Below are 17,040 nucleotides of genomic sequence, written 5' to 3' on the forward strand. Positions count from 1 at the left end.
GGAAAAAATCTACTTTTTAGAGGCTTTGGAAGACTCTTACCTGGTGAACTGAAGGGGTAGGTGTTGGAGTTGCAAGCCCCGCATCTCCACCATCAATATCAAAGAGGTCATTTGGACTAATTCCACTCTCACTCAAAGCAGCAAGCAGTAAATCTTGTCCTGGCTCCACCATCTTTAGAACAAAATATTAAATATTAACATAAAAAAAGTAAAATGATAATTAACTTTCTTCTAAATATAAACCAGCATTTCATTTTCTACAAGATCCATTCATTCAATGTTTATGAAGAACTGGCTGCATGTCAGGCAAAAAGGAGGAATAGTCTCTGATCCCCAAAAATTCAAATCTATAAGAATAATAGCGCAATATGCTAATCAGACTGGATGTCCTTCCTGAGGAAGCCAGGGCTGCAAGGGAAACCCAGGTCCCGGGTGCCTGCTGGTGGCAGGAGGGAAGCCCAGGTCCCGGGTGCCAGAGGGAAGCCGATGCCGGCAGCTGGGGGAAGGAAGGCATACTTTTGCACGAATTTCGTGCATCAGGCCTCTAGTTAAGATATAAAGGACAGCAAAGTATGTCAATCACAGCAAGAATACGTCCACAAAATGCTGTGGGAAAAACAAAGGAAATGCTGAACTTTGCTGAGGGAGAGGTTACGAAGATGACATTGGAGCTGAGAGTCAAGGAAAATCGCCAGGTGGACAAGGATCTCCTGGACAGTGTATTCAAAACCATGGACGCGTGAAAGACATTGGCACTCCTTAAGACCAGAAGCAGGGAGACACCTTAGGAAACTGCTACAGCAGACCAGGAGAGCTGATGTGCGCAACAGCAGGAAATAAAGAAGCGGGTATGGATTCCAACATATTTAGGAAAAAGAATCCCTAAGACCAGGTTTAAATAAAAGCTCAAAATGGAAGGGAGAATATGAAGAAGTAGTAAAAAAAACAAAACACAAGTTGATGGATAATTAGAGTTAAGCCAAGAAAGAGTAACCAAAAGTTGAGCCCAGGAGACCTGAAAGATGAGTTATATGGATCTTAAAGGGGGAATGCCTATTTAGGAGCAAGCAAGTACATTTTAGATTGGGGTTTCCCAATTGTACTCTTAGGAGTGAGATCAAAGTATTCTACCACCACATGCAACAAAAGCTTAACAGAACTTTCTCAATTTTAACTTTTCTCATTAATTTATCTGAAAGAACTAATTTATATATATAAACATACTTATGGGAAATCTGTACTTGTTTTTCTCAGAAAGCTAATTTCATGTTATATAAACATACTCATTTTCAACTAGTCCATTTGTTCTCAAACTATGCAACAGAATTAAACATCAATGTTTCGTTATGTCCTACAAAAAGGTGTTAGCCAAGAATGCAATAAACATGACGTCCAACATATACTAGTAAGAACTACTATTTTAGATGAAAGCAATATATTTAACAGAGCGATCTTCTCCTAGGTAGATCTATGCCACACAAGCATGTTATCACTTAGAAGCTCTAATGAACCCATGAATGAATATAAGGTAGAAAACTACAGACATCCAGAACTGAAACTAAGGGCAGACTCACAGTTTAAAAGATGGGAGGAAGGACAGACTTCCCAAAACTTTTCAGAAAAAGGAAAAGAAGCCTACGAAAGAAAACAATTTGAGCAGGAAGGAGGAAGGGAAGGGAACTGACAGTGACTAAGTACCTTTTACAAGCCTGACACAGTGTTAGGCTCTCCATATACATAAGCCCACAACCCTAAGCAAGATGAACTGAGGCTCAGAAAGCTTACTAGTAAATTCCCTGGTCAAGATCACCCATTCACATCTATATCTTCAAAGCCCATTTATTCTCTTTTCAAAGAGTAGATCAAAAAGTCAATGTTGGTAACCCTGAAAGTTTCAACACTTAACTTAAAATTGGAAGGGGATGGATTATTAGACAGCAAGATGCACTGTACAAATATGTACTTTAAATGCTTTAAAAACATTTTCAATCCATAAATTACCTCATCCTAGGACCTGTGGGAATAGGGGGTCTTGGCCCACTTACTATGGCTAATCTTGACCTAAATTAATAGAACTTGAGACTATCAAAATGCCATATTTTAAAAGTAATTACTGGAAATAGTTTATGTACATTAGAAACAAAAGCATACTGGTTTAAGGCAGTGACTACTAAACTACAGACCACAGAACCCTTGGAGGTCCCAGGGCCCTTTAACCCCATCAGTTTTGCACCAAGCCTGATCTACTTATACTCAAAAGTACAGAAACGTCATTAATTCAAGAAACAAAACAAAATCACCGAAAAGTGTCACTGAATGAGAGCTTTTTGAAATATACTTTCTGAACAATGAGCATTAAAAGCACAAAAATATGCCCAGCTGGTGTTGCTCAGTGGTTGAGTGTCAACCTATGAACCAGGAGGCCACAGGTGGATTCCTGGTCAGGGCACATGCCCGGGTTTCAGCTGCATCCCCAGTAGGGGTGTACAGGAGGCAGCGACCAATGATTCTCTCATCATTGATGTTTCTCTCTCTCTCCCTTCCTCTCTGAAATCAATTAAAAAAACCTATTTTTTAAAAGTACAAAAATATCATGGAAGGGAAGAATTTGGGGGAGAAACTTGATATTCAGACAAGAAATGATGGCAGCAGTTCAGTGACCTACTCAAAATTCATTCATAGGAATCACAATTTGAGACTTCTGATTTGAGTAGTGACCTAGTATTGACAATGCCTGTAAAAGATATTTTCTCTAAGGAGCTATTAATAAAAGGCATTTTAATTTTATATACATTTCACACACAAACAAATCTAGGGTTACTCTCTCTTAGCCAATTGAATACAAATTCTCTACTTGTACTTTTTTGCAGTGAGGAGGAGGAAAAGGGATAGAGAGGGAACATCTGTGCCATTCTCTAACTCCATTAGGCAAACCCCTTAATATTTAATCATATTCCTATTCTGAAATTATTACAGACTCATGGAATTTCAGTGCTCAGCTGAGAGAGCCCTTAAAAGGTAATATTGTCCAATCTTCTCCCCCTTGCTTTATAATACTAGTAAGTAGGATTTATTACTGAGAGGGAAAACATTTTCACTTTGAACCATCTAATACAATATAAATGCAAATAGTGTTAGGTGTAAGAGAACTATGTTACGTTGTGTCTACTAAGGATCACATAGACCTCGGATGACATGCAACATGTAGCAATCTAACAAACCCAAAAGTTAGTAACAGCAGTGATTCTCAGACAATGGACAATAAAATGGCTCCATTTTTATCATAAATACATTTGAAAATAATCACCTAGTTCAAAATAGTACACTATAAAAGCGACAATGATAAACAAGAAACAAGGACACAGTAGTAGAGAGAAACTAAGAGCCATCCTTGGCAGGAAGAGAATCCTGAGGAAACAATAGCCAATCGGAAGAATGAAAGGATACAGTTCCCACAGAGAATACCAACACTGAAACCTATCAAGGAGGACAAGGTTTCTCTTGTTGAGACCTAAAACAGATCTTTATAGCTCACAGCTCATGCCAGATACGAGGGATGTGTCTGCAGTGGCAGCCGCACACAACAGAGGTTGAAAAGACCATGGAGTCAAGCAGAATGTCTGGGTTCAAATACTGGCTACATCACCCACTTAGTAAGTATAATATGGTCAAGTAATATACTATGACTCAGTTTCCTCATCTTCAAATAGAAATAAAATAGAACTTGCCTAATAGGAATTGCTGTACTACTTAAAACAAAAATTAGCTATTATCATTTTGGTAAACATTAGTATCATGTCCAAAATATCTTTTTTTTTCCTATATCACTGATGAAACACTTTATTTCCCAGAATACAAACTATTTGTTGGAAACCTATCCAGTAATTAATTTCCAAATTAGTTCTATAAAATACGAGTTCCCTTTTTACCAAAAGTGTCATGTATCCAGTTAATCAGAGTCTCGGACACTGATAGATATCTTCAAGTGTGCACAGAAAATATCACTTAGCAAGTTATCTTTGCCAGAACTAATAACAAAAAGGTTTATTTCTCCTTACTTAATAGTGCTAAGCATGTCTGATTTTTGACTCAGCTTCAATTTTGCTTTCATGCAGCCCAGATGTGTGACTGACATACAGTTTAAGAATTTGGCCCTGTCCAGTGTTTTCAGTGGTTAGAGCATAAGCCCACGAACTGATGAGTCTCAGGTTCAATTCGTGGTCAAAGGCACATACCTGGGTTGCAGGTTCCATCCGCAGCCCCAGTCGGGGCACCTACGGGAGGCAACCAACTGATGTGTCTATCTCCCTTCCCTTCCTCTCTCTGAAAATCAATGGGAAAAGTATCCTTGGGTGAGTATTAAAAATATTTTTTTAAGGATAATAAGCCACTTAGAATTTAGCAGATATAGTCCATCAACAAGTATTCATTTTTTAAATATATTTTTATTGATTTCTGAGATGAAGGGAGAGGGAGAGACAGAAACATCAACGATGAGAAGAATCATTGATCAGCTGCCTCCTGCACACTCCCTACTGAGGACCGAGCCCACCATCCGGACATGTGCCCTGACTGGGAATCGAACAGAGGACCCTTCAGTCCACAGGCAGATGCTCTATCCACTGAGCCAAACTAGCTAATACAAGAAGTATTTATTAAGTGTCTACTGAGTGGTTCATTAAGAATACAAGGAGAGACCTGGCTGGTTTGGCTCAGTGGATACAGCGTCGGCCTGCAGACTCAAGGGTCCCGGGTTTGGTTCTGGTCAAGGGCATGTACCTTGGTTACAGGCACATACCCAGTAGGGGGGGTGCAGGAGGCAGCTATTCGATGTTTCTCTCTCATCAATGTTTCTAGCTCTCTATCCCTCTCCCTTCCTTCCTGTAAAAAATCAATAAGATATATTAAAAAAAAAAAATACAAGGAGAGCCCTAGCTGGTTTGGCTCAATAGATAGAGCGTGGGCCTGTGGACTGAAGGGTCCCAGGTTCGATTCCAGTCAAGGGCACACACCTGAGTGGCGGGCTCAGTTCCCAGTAACGGATGTGCAGGAGGCAGCTGATCAATGATTCTCCCATTAATGATGTTTCTATTTCTCCCCTCTTTCTTCCTCTCCGAAATAAGTAAAAATATATTTTAAAAAAAGAACCCAAGGAGAAAAATGGTCAGAATAAAGAGAGTTTTCTTTACCTAAAAAGATATTACTTGTATTTTTTAAACACCTAATTCTCAAGGGAGCAACTGCTCAGTTAAAGAGCCCTCCTCCCATTCTCATTGCAAAACCTAGAGGAAGAAAGGATTCACAAAGCAATCTGTAGATTATAAACAAAGTTTCAAGCCCTGGCTGGGTAGTTCAGTTGGTTAGAGCTCATCCAGACACGCCAAGGTTTTGGGTTTGATCCCTGGTCAGGGCACATATAAGAAACAACCAATGAATGTATAAATAAATGGAACAACAAATTGATGTTTCTCTCTCCATTCCTCCCCCTGGGAAAAAAAAAAAAAGAAAAGAAAAACAAAGTTTCAAAAATCTTCACAAGAGAAAAAAAAAAGCTTCACAAAAGAAACCTAAGAATCAGGTAAGGCCTAGCCTGTGCTCAGTGGTTAGAGCATCCACTCCCAGGTTAGGTTCTGGTCAAGGACATGTACCTTGGTTGCAGGCTTGATCCTCAGCCCTGGTGGAAGTGCGTTCAGGAGGCAACTAATTGATGTTTCTCTCTCTCTCTTTCTCTCTTCCCCCCCCCCCCCTTCCATTCTCTCTTTTTTTAAAAATTCAATGGGAAAATATCCTGTGAGGATTTTTTTTTTTTTAAAAAAGGGGGTATCAAATGCAGAAAAGAAACAACTTTCTTGATCACCACCATCAAATTCACATGGCTAGCTTTATTTTTAGCATATGGTTGGATTTTCTTTCTCTTTTAACCTTCAAAATAGTCCCTGAGTAAATGCTACCCATTATCCCCTTGTCACAGATGAGAAACTGAGGCCTAGAGAGGAAATGCAGGAAGATAACAACAAAACCAGAGTGGAGCAGAATTACAAACCCAGGAGGTCTCACACCACATACCTCCAAGATTCTGTACTCTTAACCTTATTCTAGTATTTTTTCAAACTGCTGGCCACAACACAGAGGGTTGTACAATCAATTCAGTGCACCATAACCATTATTTTTAAACATCTCAGCGCAGAACAGAAAATTAGAAAACATTACTTCATAAGACGAGTTTTTCAGTCCTATGTGTCTATATGCACTAGGTCACAATGTAAAATGTATTTCTTACTGTGGTATGCAGTAAAAAGGTTGCGGGGGGGGGGGGGGGTGTTTCAGCACTATCCCAAGGTGGTCCTTAATATTTAGTAAATTCAACCACAAAGTGGATCTGCCAATTAGCACTGAAAAACAAAGACCATTCCAAAAACCTTAGGATGACACCATTTTGGTTATTAATTTGGTTATTAATTAGCTTTTTAATGTGAAAGCAATTCCTCCCAGAAATTACTTTAGGCAGACAAGGCATGGGAACCCACAGAGCCTCATGAAAAGTCAGATTACTCGGATCTGAGTGTTCATGTCCTTCACAGGTGGCAGCTCTGAAATCAAAGCTCAATTTAGAGACTAAGAAATGCCAAAATGTAGCTGTAGCTAGTCTTTGAGGTGAATCATTTTAAAAAGCATGTAAAGCTCTGGCTGGGCAGCTCAGTTGGTTAGAGCGTTGACCAGATACGCCACAGTTGTGGGTTCAATCCCCAGTCAGGGCACATACAAGGGCAACCAATGAATGCATAAATAAGTGAAACAAGTCGGTATTTCTCTCAAATCAAAATATTTTAAAACTTAAAAAAAAAGCATATAAAGAATCTCCATACTGCCTATTTCTTTTTCTAATTTTAATTTATTGATTGAATGTAGAGAGAGAGAGAGGAAGAGGGAGAGATGGGGGGGAGGGGGGGGAGAGAGAGAGAGAGAGAGAGAGAGAGAGACATCGATTTGTTGTTCCACTTACTTAGGCATTCATTGTTTGATCCTTGTATGTGCCCTGACTGGGGATCAAACCTGAAACTGGCATTACCGGGGACAATGCACTAACTGACTGAGCTATGCGGCCAGGGCCCATACTACCTATTTTTAATTAGTAATTTCAGCAAAGCCCTTAAAACATGTAAAATTGCCTGACATAGCAGCATTCAATGAATGAATGAACAGCAAGCCCTTTTTAATGCTTACCCAGCAACTAATGTAAAATTTATTTAAAATTCTGAAGAGAATCATGTGGCATAAAGTTAGATTGGGAGATAAAAAGAAGCGGGGCGGGGGGGGGGGGATGTCACTGCTCTGGTCAGGTAAAGCCTCTTTAAACATGAAAATAAAATGTTCCCTTGCTCGCAAAATAAATATGCCACTCAAGGCACTAGTAGCAAATCCTGCATTTTACCCTAAAAACTCTGGACAAACTATGTTTTGTGCAATAAGGTTGACCCCCCCCCACACACACACACACAACCCGTCCCCCAGCCTGAAAACCAGTTCTGACTGCCCTAAGCAACTGGGGGAAATGGAATCCATCAGCGCTGGTAACTGGTTCGAGTGTGTCTGCAATCGCGTTCAGTCTGTCGGCGCTGGTGCAACCTGGGGCTTTGACAGCGTTTGCGACCCTCCCGGCCGGCCCGTGAGAAGCCCCATTCCGTCTCTAATGCTGGTTGTCTACAGAATATGAAACATTTAACTGAACATAAACAAGCTAATAATCCACTTTCAAAGGTCAAAGGGGACCCAGGTTTTAACCTTCCCTCGTCAACACGTGTTCAGCACAAACTTCCGGGTGCAGTTACAATTGGCTGCGCAATTCAATGAACAAAAAACGTAGCTTCATTCGACTCTCGCTTTTCTCGTCCCGTCCTTTTCCCACGTTTCTCTACCGACGACCACCCCCCCCCAAAAAAAAACACAAAAGCCTCCCACAGTACACGGAGCACGCCCGGAGGGGAAAAAAAAGAGCTTCTCTGTGCGAGGATCAAGTTAGTGGTCCGCAAACATTAACCAAACAGAGGCACAAAGCCGGGGTGGAAAGGGGAGGAGCTGGGTGCCTGGGTCAGGAAAGAAACAATCACTAGCGCAGGAACATCCCAATCTCCTCGGCGGTTAAACAGACCCCAAACCACTTCTGGGAAACCACCGCGTACACTGGTTTGGGGAACTTTAGGTGCTAGTTACGCCAAACTCTCTCAAAGTATAAGCAAATTCCTCAACCGCCCTTCCCCTCCACAGACAGATGCTCCGGGAGACGGGCGAGATCGCTGCGCGTGAGATTAACCTCCAGACCGGGCGAGGCGTGAAGGTGGTCCCCACGTGTCCCGGACCTTCCCCACCACCCCGACAGCGAGGAAATTAGGCACTGCAAGTGCGGGGTCCGGTTTGGGGGCGACCCAGTAGCCTCCCGCACTCGCCCTATAATACCGGGCGCAACCCTTGGGCGGGAGGACTTTTGAAGGATCGCGGAGCTCACTTTCCTACGGGTCCGGGACCTCGCAGCCCCGGTGTACAGCGGGAGCAGCAAGGGAGGCGACCCCAGCGGAGCCAGCGCCGGCGTCCGCACACCCTGCTTCCCCGCCCAAAGGGGTGCCTCTGGCCCGGGACAGCGAGGCCCCCGGGCCCGACAGCCCCACGCGCGGCGACCGCAGGGCCCGGCGCTGACGGGCGGAGGAAGAGAGCGCGGCGGGGCCGCCGCCGGGACCGTGCCCCCGAGGGCCCCGGGGCGAACAGCTCAGGGGGCGGCGAGGGAGGCCCCGAACCGGGGTGAGGTGGCGGCGCCCCCCCCCCCCAGCCCGGCCCCACACGGCCCCCTGAGGAGGGTGGGAGTGGGAGGCTGTCCGGCAGAGCGAGTGTGGAAGCTGAGGAGGGTTCAGGGGAGGACTTACTTTCCTTGCGGGATGCGACGCCGGTACACCTTCTCCCGGGCGGCGAGAGTTTGGAGAACCACAGGCGACAGGAGCGGAGGCGGCGGTGGCGGCGGCAGCAGCGGCGTCCGGCTCTGCCTACCTCCCCGCCGCCATCTTGACGCCCCTCCCCCCTATCCCCCCGCCCCGCCGGGAGGGGCGGAGGCGGGGCGACGGAGAAGGCGCAGCGCGCGCAGCGCGCCCCACGTGACTTCCTCCCTCCCCCACCGCGCTCCCCGGCGCCCCTCTCCGCCCCGCCTCCCTCCTAGGTGAAGGAAGATGTCTTGCCCCCCCCATCTTGACCGCCCCCTGCCTTCGCCGCCAAGCACGGGCTCCGCCGGCTCCCGCCGACCCGGTACCAGTGGTTGGATCCAAGGGAATTCCGGAACCCAAACGGTCCATTACCGCGGCTCCGGGGTGGGCGAAGGGTGAGGGGGCCGGGTTTCCGAGAAGGGGGAGGGGGAAGCCGAAGGCCGCTTCGGAGAGTCACGTGTCTACTGCTTCCGCCGGCGCTCGAGAGACCTCGCGAGAATTCCGTTTCCCCTCCCTTTCTATCCCGCTGGCTGCCGGGAAGAAGGTCTGAGCTCTGGGTGCCAGGAGCAGGTCAGCGGGTGGGCCGGGCGCATGCGTCCCACACCTGCTTGCAAAGTCGGGCTAGGAGGGGCCCGAAGCTGTTTTCAGATCCCTTTTGGTGTGTGGCTTCGGCCCAGGAAGTTACCTTGTGGCTTCTCTGGTACTTTGGAAAGCTCTTCATTACATATTGAATCCTAGAAGAAAATGTTCGCATATACATTGCTCGTTCAAAGCACTTTATTCAATATGAAACCGCAAATAACTCGGAGCCCTTTGGCAGATCCAATGCTATTATGAGTGTGAGCACCATCAGCCCCGCTTTTTTCCGCGTACACACCCAATAACCCGAACAAACTATTGCAGAATAGGTCTGTCGCTACCACCTCTCACTTCCTTATAATAATATTATATGACCTAACACAGAATAAATTAACTTATTGGTAACCCTTTTGTAAAGTCATTCTGAGAACGCTGTTTGACTCTGTTGCTTAGTAATAGGCACGCCTGGTTGATTCTCGCCCCCTACTGGCGGCGGCTCGCACTTGCCTAGTGCTGAAAGGAAACCTAGGAGTTGAAATGCTTGGAGGTTAAGGTGTGAGCTCTTCAAGAGGAAGTGTAGGGCGGGGAGTAGCCATAGGAAAAATAATTATAAATCTTCCAACATAACACTTTTATACATAAACGTGTATTATATATGTGTGTCCACATAAATAAACATTTTAAATTGCCAACTAATTGCTTTGTTAAAACTTTCCTTCCATTGTTTCATTTAATTTAAAAAAAAACCTATAAAGGTAAAAATATATAGTTCTGTAAGAACAAGGCTATATCTGTCTTGTTCACTGCTACCCACTAGACTAGTTTATTGCCTAGAAGGTAATAACAAACAATTACAACTCTGTCACATGAAAGGAGAAAAAAATATGGAAAAATGCAGCAAAAAAAATCTAAGAATTGTACTTAATACATCAGTATCTTTGGAGCTTGGTTGGAACAATTCAAAGTGGCCCCTACACTCTTGCTGTATACAAGGACTAGATGAGTACTAGATTCTGAAAACAGGTCTGACCTAGAAACTCACACCCTTTGAGGTATTTTCTGAGCATCCATGCCAGATCCTTGCCAGATCTCTGCATAAGCTCTTTACCTTGAACCAATATAAAAGATGGTGTTTCAATGGACAGTTATAATATAGCTGCCACACATATGTACACAAATGTTATGCACAAGGTTATTAGTCTCAGCATTGCTTAATGAAGCAAAAGATGGGAAACAACCTAAATGTCTTTGAAGAAAGGACTTGGTCAACTAAACTATGGGACTTTCTACAGTGAAACAGAATGAAGCACCTCTACCTATGAGAATATATAGGAATATATTTTACTTGCATGTATATACAGAGAATCTCAGAATGACAACACTAGAAACAGTTATGTCTTGATGGGAACAGATGCTACTGGAAGCAGGTGATTCAGGAAAATCCCTATTCAGGCATGGTATTGACTTCCCCTTGGCCATTTACACATATACTTCTCATTACATTCAACAAATATTTACTGAGCCCCTACTTTGTTCCAGCTACTATGTTAGAAGTTAGGGATACAAGTTTAAGAAAAACATCTAGGGAGGAGCATTGATGGTCCCCGCCCTTAAGATAAATGCCCTTGCCCTAACCAGTTTGGCTCAGTGGATAGAGCGTCGGCCTGCAGAGTGAAGGGTCCCAGGTTCTATTCTGGTCAAGGACATGTACCTTGGTTGTGGGCACATCCCCAGTAGGGGGTGTGCAGGAGGCAGCTGATCAATGTTTCTCTCTCATCGATGTTTCTAACTATCCCTCTCCCTTCCTCTCTGTAAAAAATCAATTAAAAAAAAAAAGATAAAATGCCCTTGCCCAACCAGCCTGGCTCAGTGGTTGAGCATTGACCTATGAACCAGGAGGTCACGGTTCAATTCCTGGTCAGGGCACATGCCCAGGTTGCAAACTTGATTCCCAGTGTGGGGCATGGAGGAGGCAGCCGATCAATGATTCTCCTTATTGATGTTTCTATCTCTCTCTCTCCCCCTCTCCCTTTCTTTCTAAAATCAATAAAAAATATATATATTTTAAAAAGACAAATGCTCTTACAGTCTAGTGGGCACTAATAAAAAAAATTCCACAAAGTGTAAACTCGGAAGTGTTGCCAATATTACAAAGAAGCTAACAGAGCCTGTTATAAAGGCATCTGACCTCATCAGGGAAGTCCAAGAAGGCTTCCTGGAGGCAGTGATAACTGAGCTGAAATGCAGGTGTTATCTAGGCAAAGGGAAGAGGCCACTGCATTTCTGGGAGAGGAAACAGCACTCCCTGAGAGGGGCTGGAGCAAAGTAAGGAGAAGGTACAGTGACAAGGCCAGTGCGTCCCTTACCAAGATAGTGTTTCTCAGCTCCAACCTCGGCTTCCCTCCCTGCTTTGCGATGCACTGCAAAGCGACTTTCTGCTCTGCCAGCTGTCTCAGGGAACTGCCCCAAGGAGTGCTCCAGGGAGACTGCCAGGCTGGAGGAGGAGGAAGTTGCCTGTGAGTGAGGATCAGACCCACAACCTATAGCCAACTGCACCACCTGGCCAGGGCTTCACCTGTTTTGATTTTTGTTGTTTTTATAGTGTGTGTGTGTGTTTTTTAATGGATTTTTAGAGAGAGAAATAGGAACATTGATGAGAGAAAGAGAAACATCGATTGGCCACCTCCTGCAGGCCTCCTATTGGGGATCGAGCCTGAAACCCAGCATGTATCCATATGGCCCCCCATGGGGAATCAAACCGGCAACCTCTTGGTGCATGGGTCAACACTCACCCACTGAGTCACACTGGCTGGGCTCACCTGTTTCTTTTTTCTTTTCTTTTACTTAATTAAAAATTTAAAAAGTTGCCGAAACCGGTTTGGCTCAGTGGATAGAGCGTTGGTCTGCGGACTGAAAGGTCCCAGGTTCGATTCCGGTCAAGGGCATGTACCTTGGTTGCAGGCACATCCCCAGTAGGGGGTGTGCAAGAGGCAGCTGATGGATGTTTCTCTGTCATGGATGTTTCTAACTCTCTATCCCTCTCTCTTCCTCTCTGTAAAAAATCAATAAAATATATTTTTTAAAAAATTTAAAAAGTTTTCATTATGATAAGAACACTTAATATGAGATCTTAATAATACTTTTATGTGTAGAAATGTAGTATTGTCATCTATAGGCACAGTCTTGTACAGTGGAGCTCTGGAATTTATTCATCTGGCATAACTGAAATTTTATACTCTTTGGTTAGTGAGTCCCCATTTTTCCTTTTCTCCAGCTCCCAACAATCACCTGTTTCTTAATATGGATTTCCAGAATGTTCTGGCAACTATTCACACAAACTAAGTGTTTGTAGTCATTATCTGTTTGGACCGTTACACCAACCCTATCTCTACCTTCCCTAAGGTGACGGTAGCATATGCATGGGATAGTCCTGCAGGCGACGGGTTGAGTTAAGGAGGTGGAGAGTTTCTGTCTGACATTTTCACCCTATGTATGTATTCACTTTAAAAATGGTGAGGATTGGCCTAACCGGTTTGGCTCAGTGGATAGAGTGTCGGCCTGTGGACTCAAGGGTCCCAGGTTCAATTCCGGTCAAGGGCTTGTACCTTGGTTGCGGGCACATCCCCAGTAGGGCGTGTGCAGGAGGCAGCTGATCGATGTTTCTAACTCTCTCTCCCTCTCCCTTCTTCTCTGTAAAAAATCAATAATATATATATATATATATTTTTTTTTTTAATGGTAAGGATTAACAACAACAAAAACTGTATATTTTGCCGAAACCGGTTTGGCTCAGTGGATAGAGCGTCGGCCTGCGGACTCAAGGGTCCCAGGTTCGATTCCGGTCAAGGGCATGTACCTTGGTTGCGGGCACATCCCCAGTAGGGGGTGTGCAAGAGGCAGCTGATCGATGTTTCTCTCTCATTGATGTTTCTAACTCTCTATCCCTCTCTCTTCCTCTCTGTAAAAATTCAATAAAATATATTTTTAAAAAAAACTGTATATTTTTATGGACACCCTGCTATTCATTTTTGTAAACTCTCCCTTAGAAGCATTTAAGATACCTAAAATCATTGATCGCCTGCCTCCTGCACGCCCCCTACTGGGGATCGTGGCTGCAATCTGGGCAAGTGCCCTGACCGGAAATTGAACCAGCCACCAATCTTTTGGTGCACAGGACAATACTCTACCAACTGAGCCAGGGTTAGGGTATGTATAACTTAAAGCCACCAAGTCAAAAAGAATTTCTCTCACTTCACCGATCTCTCCCCACATTTTACCCCATTTTCACTGTACTCATAGCATTACTATGTAATATTACCTTCTAAAAAGTGGCCTCTTGTTTCTTCCCTAAAAAATATGGATGTGTGTCTTATTTGCCACTGTATTATCCTTGAGGGATCAGACAATGCCAGGTATACAGCTCAAGAAATGTTGAATTTACAAACTTTAGAGAAAGTAAAAACCGCTGTATATTTGTGGAAGCTGGAAGAAACCTTGGAGATCACTCTTTGCCCAACTCCAAAATCATTTGACAGCTTGAGGAAATTGAGGGCCAAGGAGCTGAAATGACATGCCAACGCTATACAGCAACTTAGCAACTGCTTTTCCCAGTGCTTTCATATACCTCACTTTATTTTGCTTTCCTACTTTCCTGGTGCACTAGTAGACTCCTTGGGCAATGGTGGGGTCCCTAAAATCTTCTTGGGGACCAAAGGGAGAATGGATGAGTGAGTGCCTGTATTTGCCTACATCCCCAGGAAAGAGCTGTAACTGGATACCGTCCCTTCTTTCAAAGCAAAGAATACCCAGGACACCTGTGCTTCTCTGGGACCACACCCACAGTGGCTCCCCTGGGTGGGGAACACTGTAGAGTTGTTTCCCTGGGATTAAGGTAATTATCTAGTGGACTAACAGTCCAAAGATTGGTCCAGGCCCTGCAATTAAACTGCTGGGTGACCGTGGGCCAAGTAAGTTACCTGTTCCCTCTGGTCCTCTGCTTCTGTGAAATGGGTGGGTATGGTGGGCTAGGATCTCTGAGGTTCCACGTTTACCTACTGACCCAGTTGGTAGGAGCTATGCCAGCGGTTTTGACAACTGGAATAATGGACTGTTCCAATAAACCTTTCGAACCTAGGAATGAATGGATTAAACTGCTGGAGGAGGTCATGGTATTGGAGATGCCAAACTGCTGGGAGTTAGGCTTCCCAGGTCATAAGGGGAGGTCGCGGGTCAAAGGTCGGGTTCCAGTCAAGTTGGAGAAAAAAATGGTCCGCTCTGAGCTGGGTCCTCCAATCACGTGACTAAACCTCCCGAGGCGGAGCTTCAGCGCCGTGAGGGGAGGGGGCGGAGTTTGGGGCCTCCAACGGGAACGCGGATGTCCTTCCACCGCAGCCAATCAGCGCAGGGAGACGGTACAATTTAAACACCCCCCCCCCCCCTTCCACCTCCTCCACGGGGACCTGTCCCGATAGCGTTTGTAGAAAGTGCGGCCGCTCGCCCCGCCCCCAGTCAGGGAGGCGGGGAGAAGGGCGGGCTTTCCCTCCCGCGTTCGCCTATCACGGCGCGCGACCAGGGGAGAGGCGGGCGGCGGCGCCAATCAGGGCAGCAGCCGGTGCTCCGTGCAGCAGTTGGCTACAGTTGTTGTAACTTTTTTCGAAAGCTGCGTTTCCCGGGAGATCCCAGGCGGTGACAGACCGGGACCATGGGTAGAGGTATGTGTGTGCCCAGATGGCCAGAGCCTGGGCGGCTGGGGTGGGAGGTCGCGTGCAGGAGGGACTGGGTGGCGGGAGCGGCGGAGGGGAGGCACCTTCCTGCGGGCTGCTCCCACGGGGCGCGGGGACCGGGTGAGGGTGGGGGTGGGGGTGGGGGTGGAGGGTGGGGGTGAGGGGCGCTGCGGAACCTTCCATGCCCCGCAACCTACCCCCTCCCGAAGCACCCAGAAGCCCCTCCCGCACCTCGGTTTCCCCTCTCTCTAAGTGTTGGCACCAACTGACGTGCCCCTCCAGAGGCAAGGGATCCATATGTCAAAGCTCCTTGGAAATTAAAGCGCAGGTCACCTCCAGGGAATGGTTGTTATTGATGATAAAGATGGGCGAGGGCGAGGCTTTGCCCATTTCGGGACTCCCTCTCGTTGGGAAAGGAGGTGACCCCGAGGCGAGGGCGCGGATCGGTCCCCCATATTGTGCGGAGCGCGTCGGAGTGGACCGCACGGCAGGCGCCTTCCTTCCCTCCCCACGCCCTGAGCCAGCTCTGCGCCGCCGGGGCCGAGGGCAGGGACCCGGGCCCGCTGGCCAACTTTGGGGTGAGACGGGTGCCCTGGCACCTTCTGGGGCAGCTCTTCGTCCCACCGCTGGTCAGGACCCCTGCCCATCAGAGAGGCGGGTGGGGGGGCGGGGATGTCCCTGCCCGAAGTCCTTTGCACACTTGGTTCGCTGTCAGGACAGTAAGACCCATCTTATGCGGCAAAGTGATCTGCTGGTCATTTCCAGCTGCTGTGTCTCCTTCGTGCAAAAACTTGGGCGTGACGTTTGACTAGCATTATGATTTTTAAAAACTAAGCTGTTTTACATTTTTCTCAATATCCCAAGGCACTGCATTTTAGTAGGAATTTGCCTTAATGCAGTATGCTCCCAATAGCAATGATAATGAATAAAATAAGGATTTATTCAGCAAATATTTATTGGGCCCCTTTGTTTTCGGTTCCTGCACCCAGTTGCATCATTTATTCTCCCAGCATCCCTCTAGGGTCTTTAGGGACAAGGCTTACCCAGATTCTGATTTAAAAATGAGGCACAGTGAACTTCAAGTTAAAGAGCTTAATAGCTCAATCCACAGAGGAAATTAAGATGAATATTTTTCTTCAGAAAAGTGTTAAGCATCTAAAAGTGTATTAATAGTACCTGACTAATTTATCTGACAAATCTTAAAGGTATGCTTCCCTGATTCATTTTACCATCACAGCAAAATAAAGTAAACTACCTATTTCAACAGTAGTGCATTAAAAAAAAATAGTTTGCTTTAACTAATCTATGGGGGGGGTGCAAAACTAAGCACTTTGCCATTGAATTACTTAAATACTTAATAATTACCATTAAGGGCCAGGCACTTTATTATCTCAGTTAATCTTTACAAATTATTATTTCTATATATTTTTAAAAAATATGTTTTTTAATTCATTTCAGAGAGGGAGAGGGAAATAGAAACATCAATGATGCCCCTTACTGGGACATGAGCCATAACTAGGAATCTAACCCTGACCTCCTGGTTCATAGGTCGATGCCCAACCACTGAGCCACACCGATGGGGCTGTTTCCATTTTTCAGAGGTGGCATCTGAAGTCCAAAGCCACTGTCTAGACTCTGGCCATGTTGTCTTCGCTGGTTCCACTGTACCTCTCCTATCATGGCAGGCTTACACTTCACCTTGTGGTTTATTGGTTAGTGATTCTCACTGTCTCACCTGACCCCCACGTTAGTAGTTACTTATTTCTTAGGCT

General features: G+C 45.5%; 1 protein-coding gene across 4 annotated transcripts in view; it reads right to left on the reverse strand.

The window, feature by feature from the left end:
• Positions 1-9,155, reverse strand: part of SBNO1 (strawberry notch homolog 1) — a 46,004-nt gene extending 36,849 nt beyond the window's left edge. For 3 of the 4 annotated variants that reach the window (XM_079762430.1, XM_079762428.1, XM_079762427.1), the window contains exons 1-2: positions 8,916-9,155; positions 41-172 (exon numbers count right to left, since the gene is read on the reverse strand). In XM_079762430.1, coding sequence (XP_079618556.1) covers positions 41-172 — 132 coding nt within the window. In that variant the 5' untranslated portion in view covers positions 8,916-9,155. The remainder of the gene's footprint in view (positions 1-40; positions 173-8,915) is intronic. The other variant, XM_079762429.1, reaches the window with a different exon arrangement.
• Between the last annotated feature and the right edge of the window lie 7,885 nt (positions 9,156-17,040).

Source organism: Cnephaeus nilssonii (genome assembly GCF_951640355.1).
Source record: "Cnephaeus nilssonii genome assembly, chromosome: 22".
Classification (NCBI taxonomy): domain Eukaryota; kingdom Metazoa; phylum Chordata; class Mammalia; order Chiroptera; family Vespertilionidae; genus Cnephaeus; species Cnephaeus nilssonii.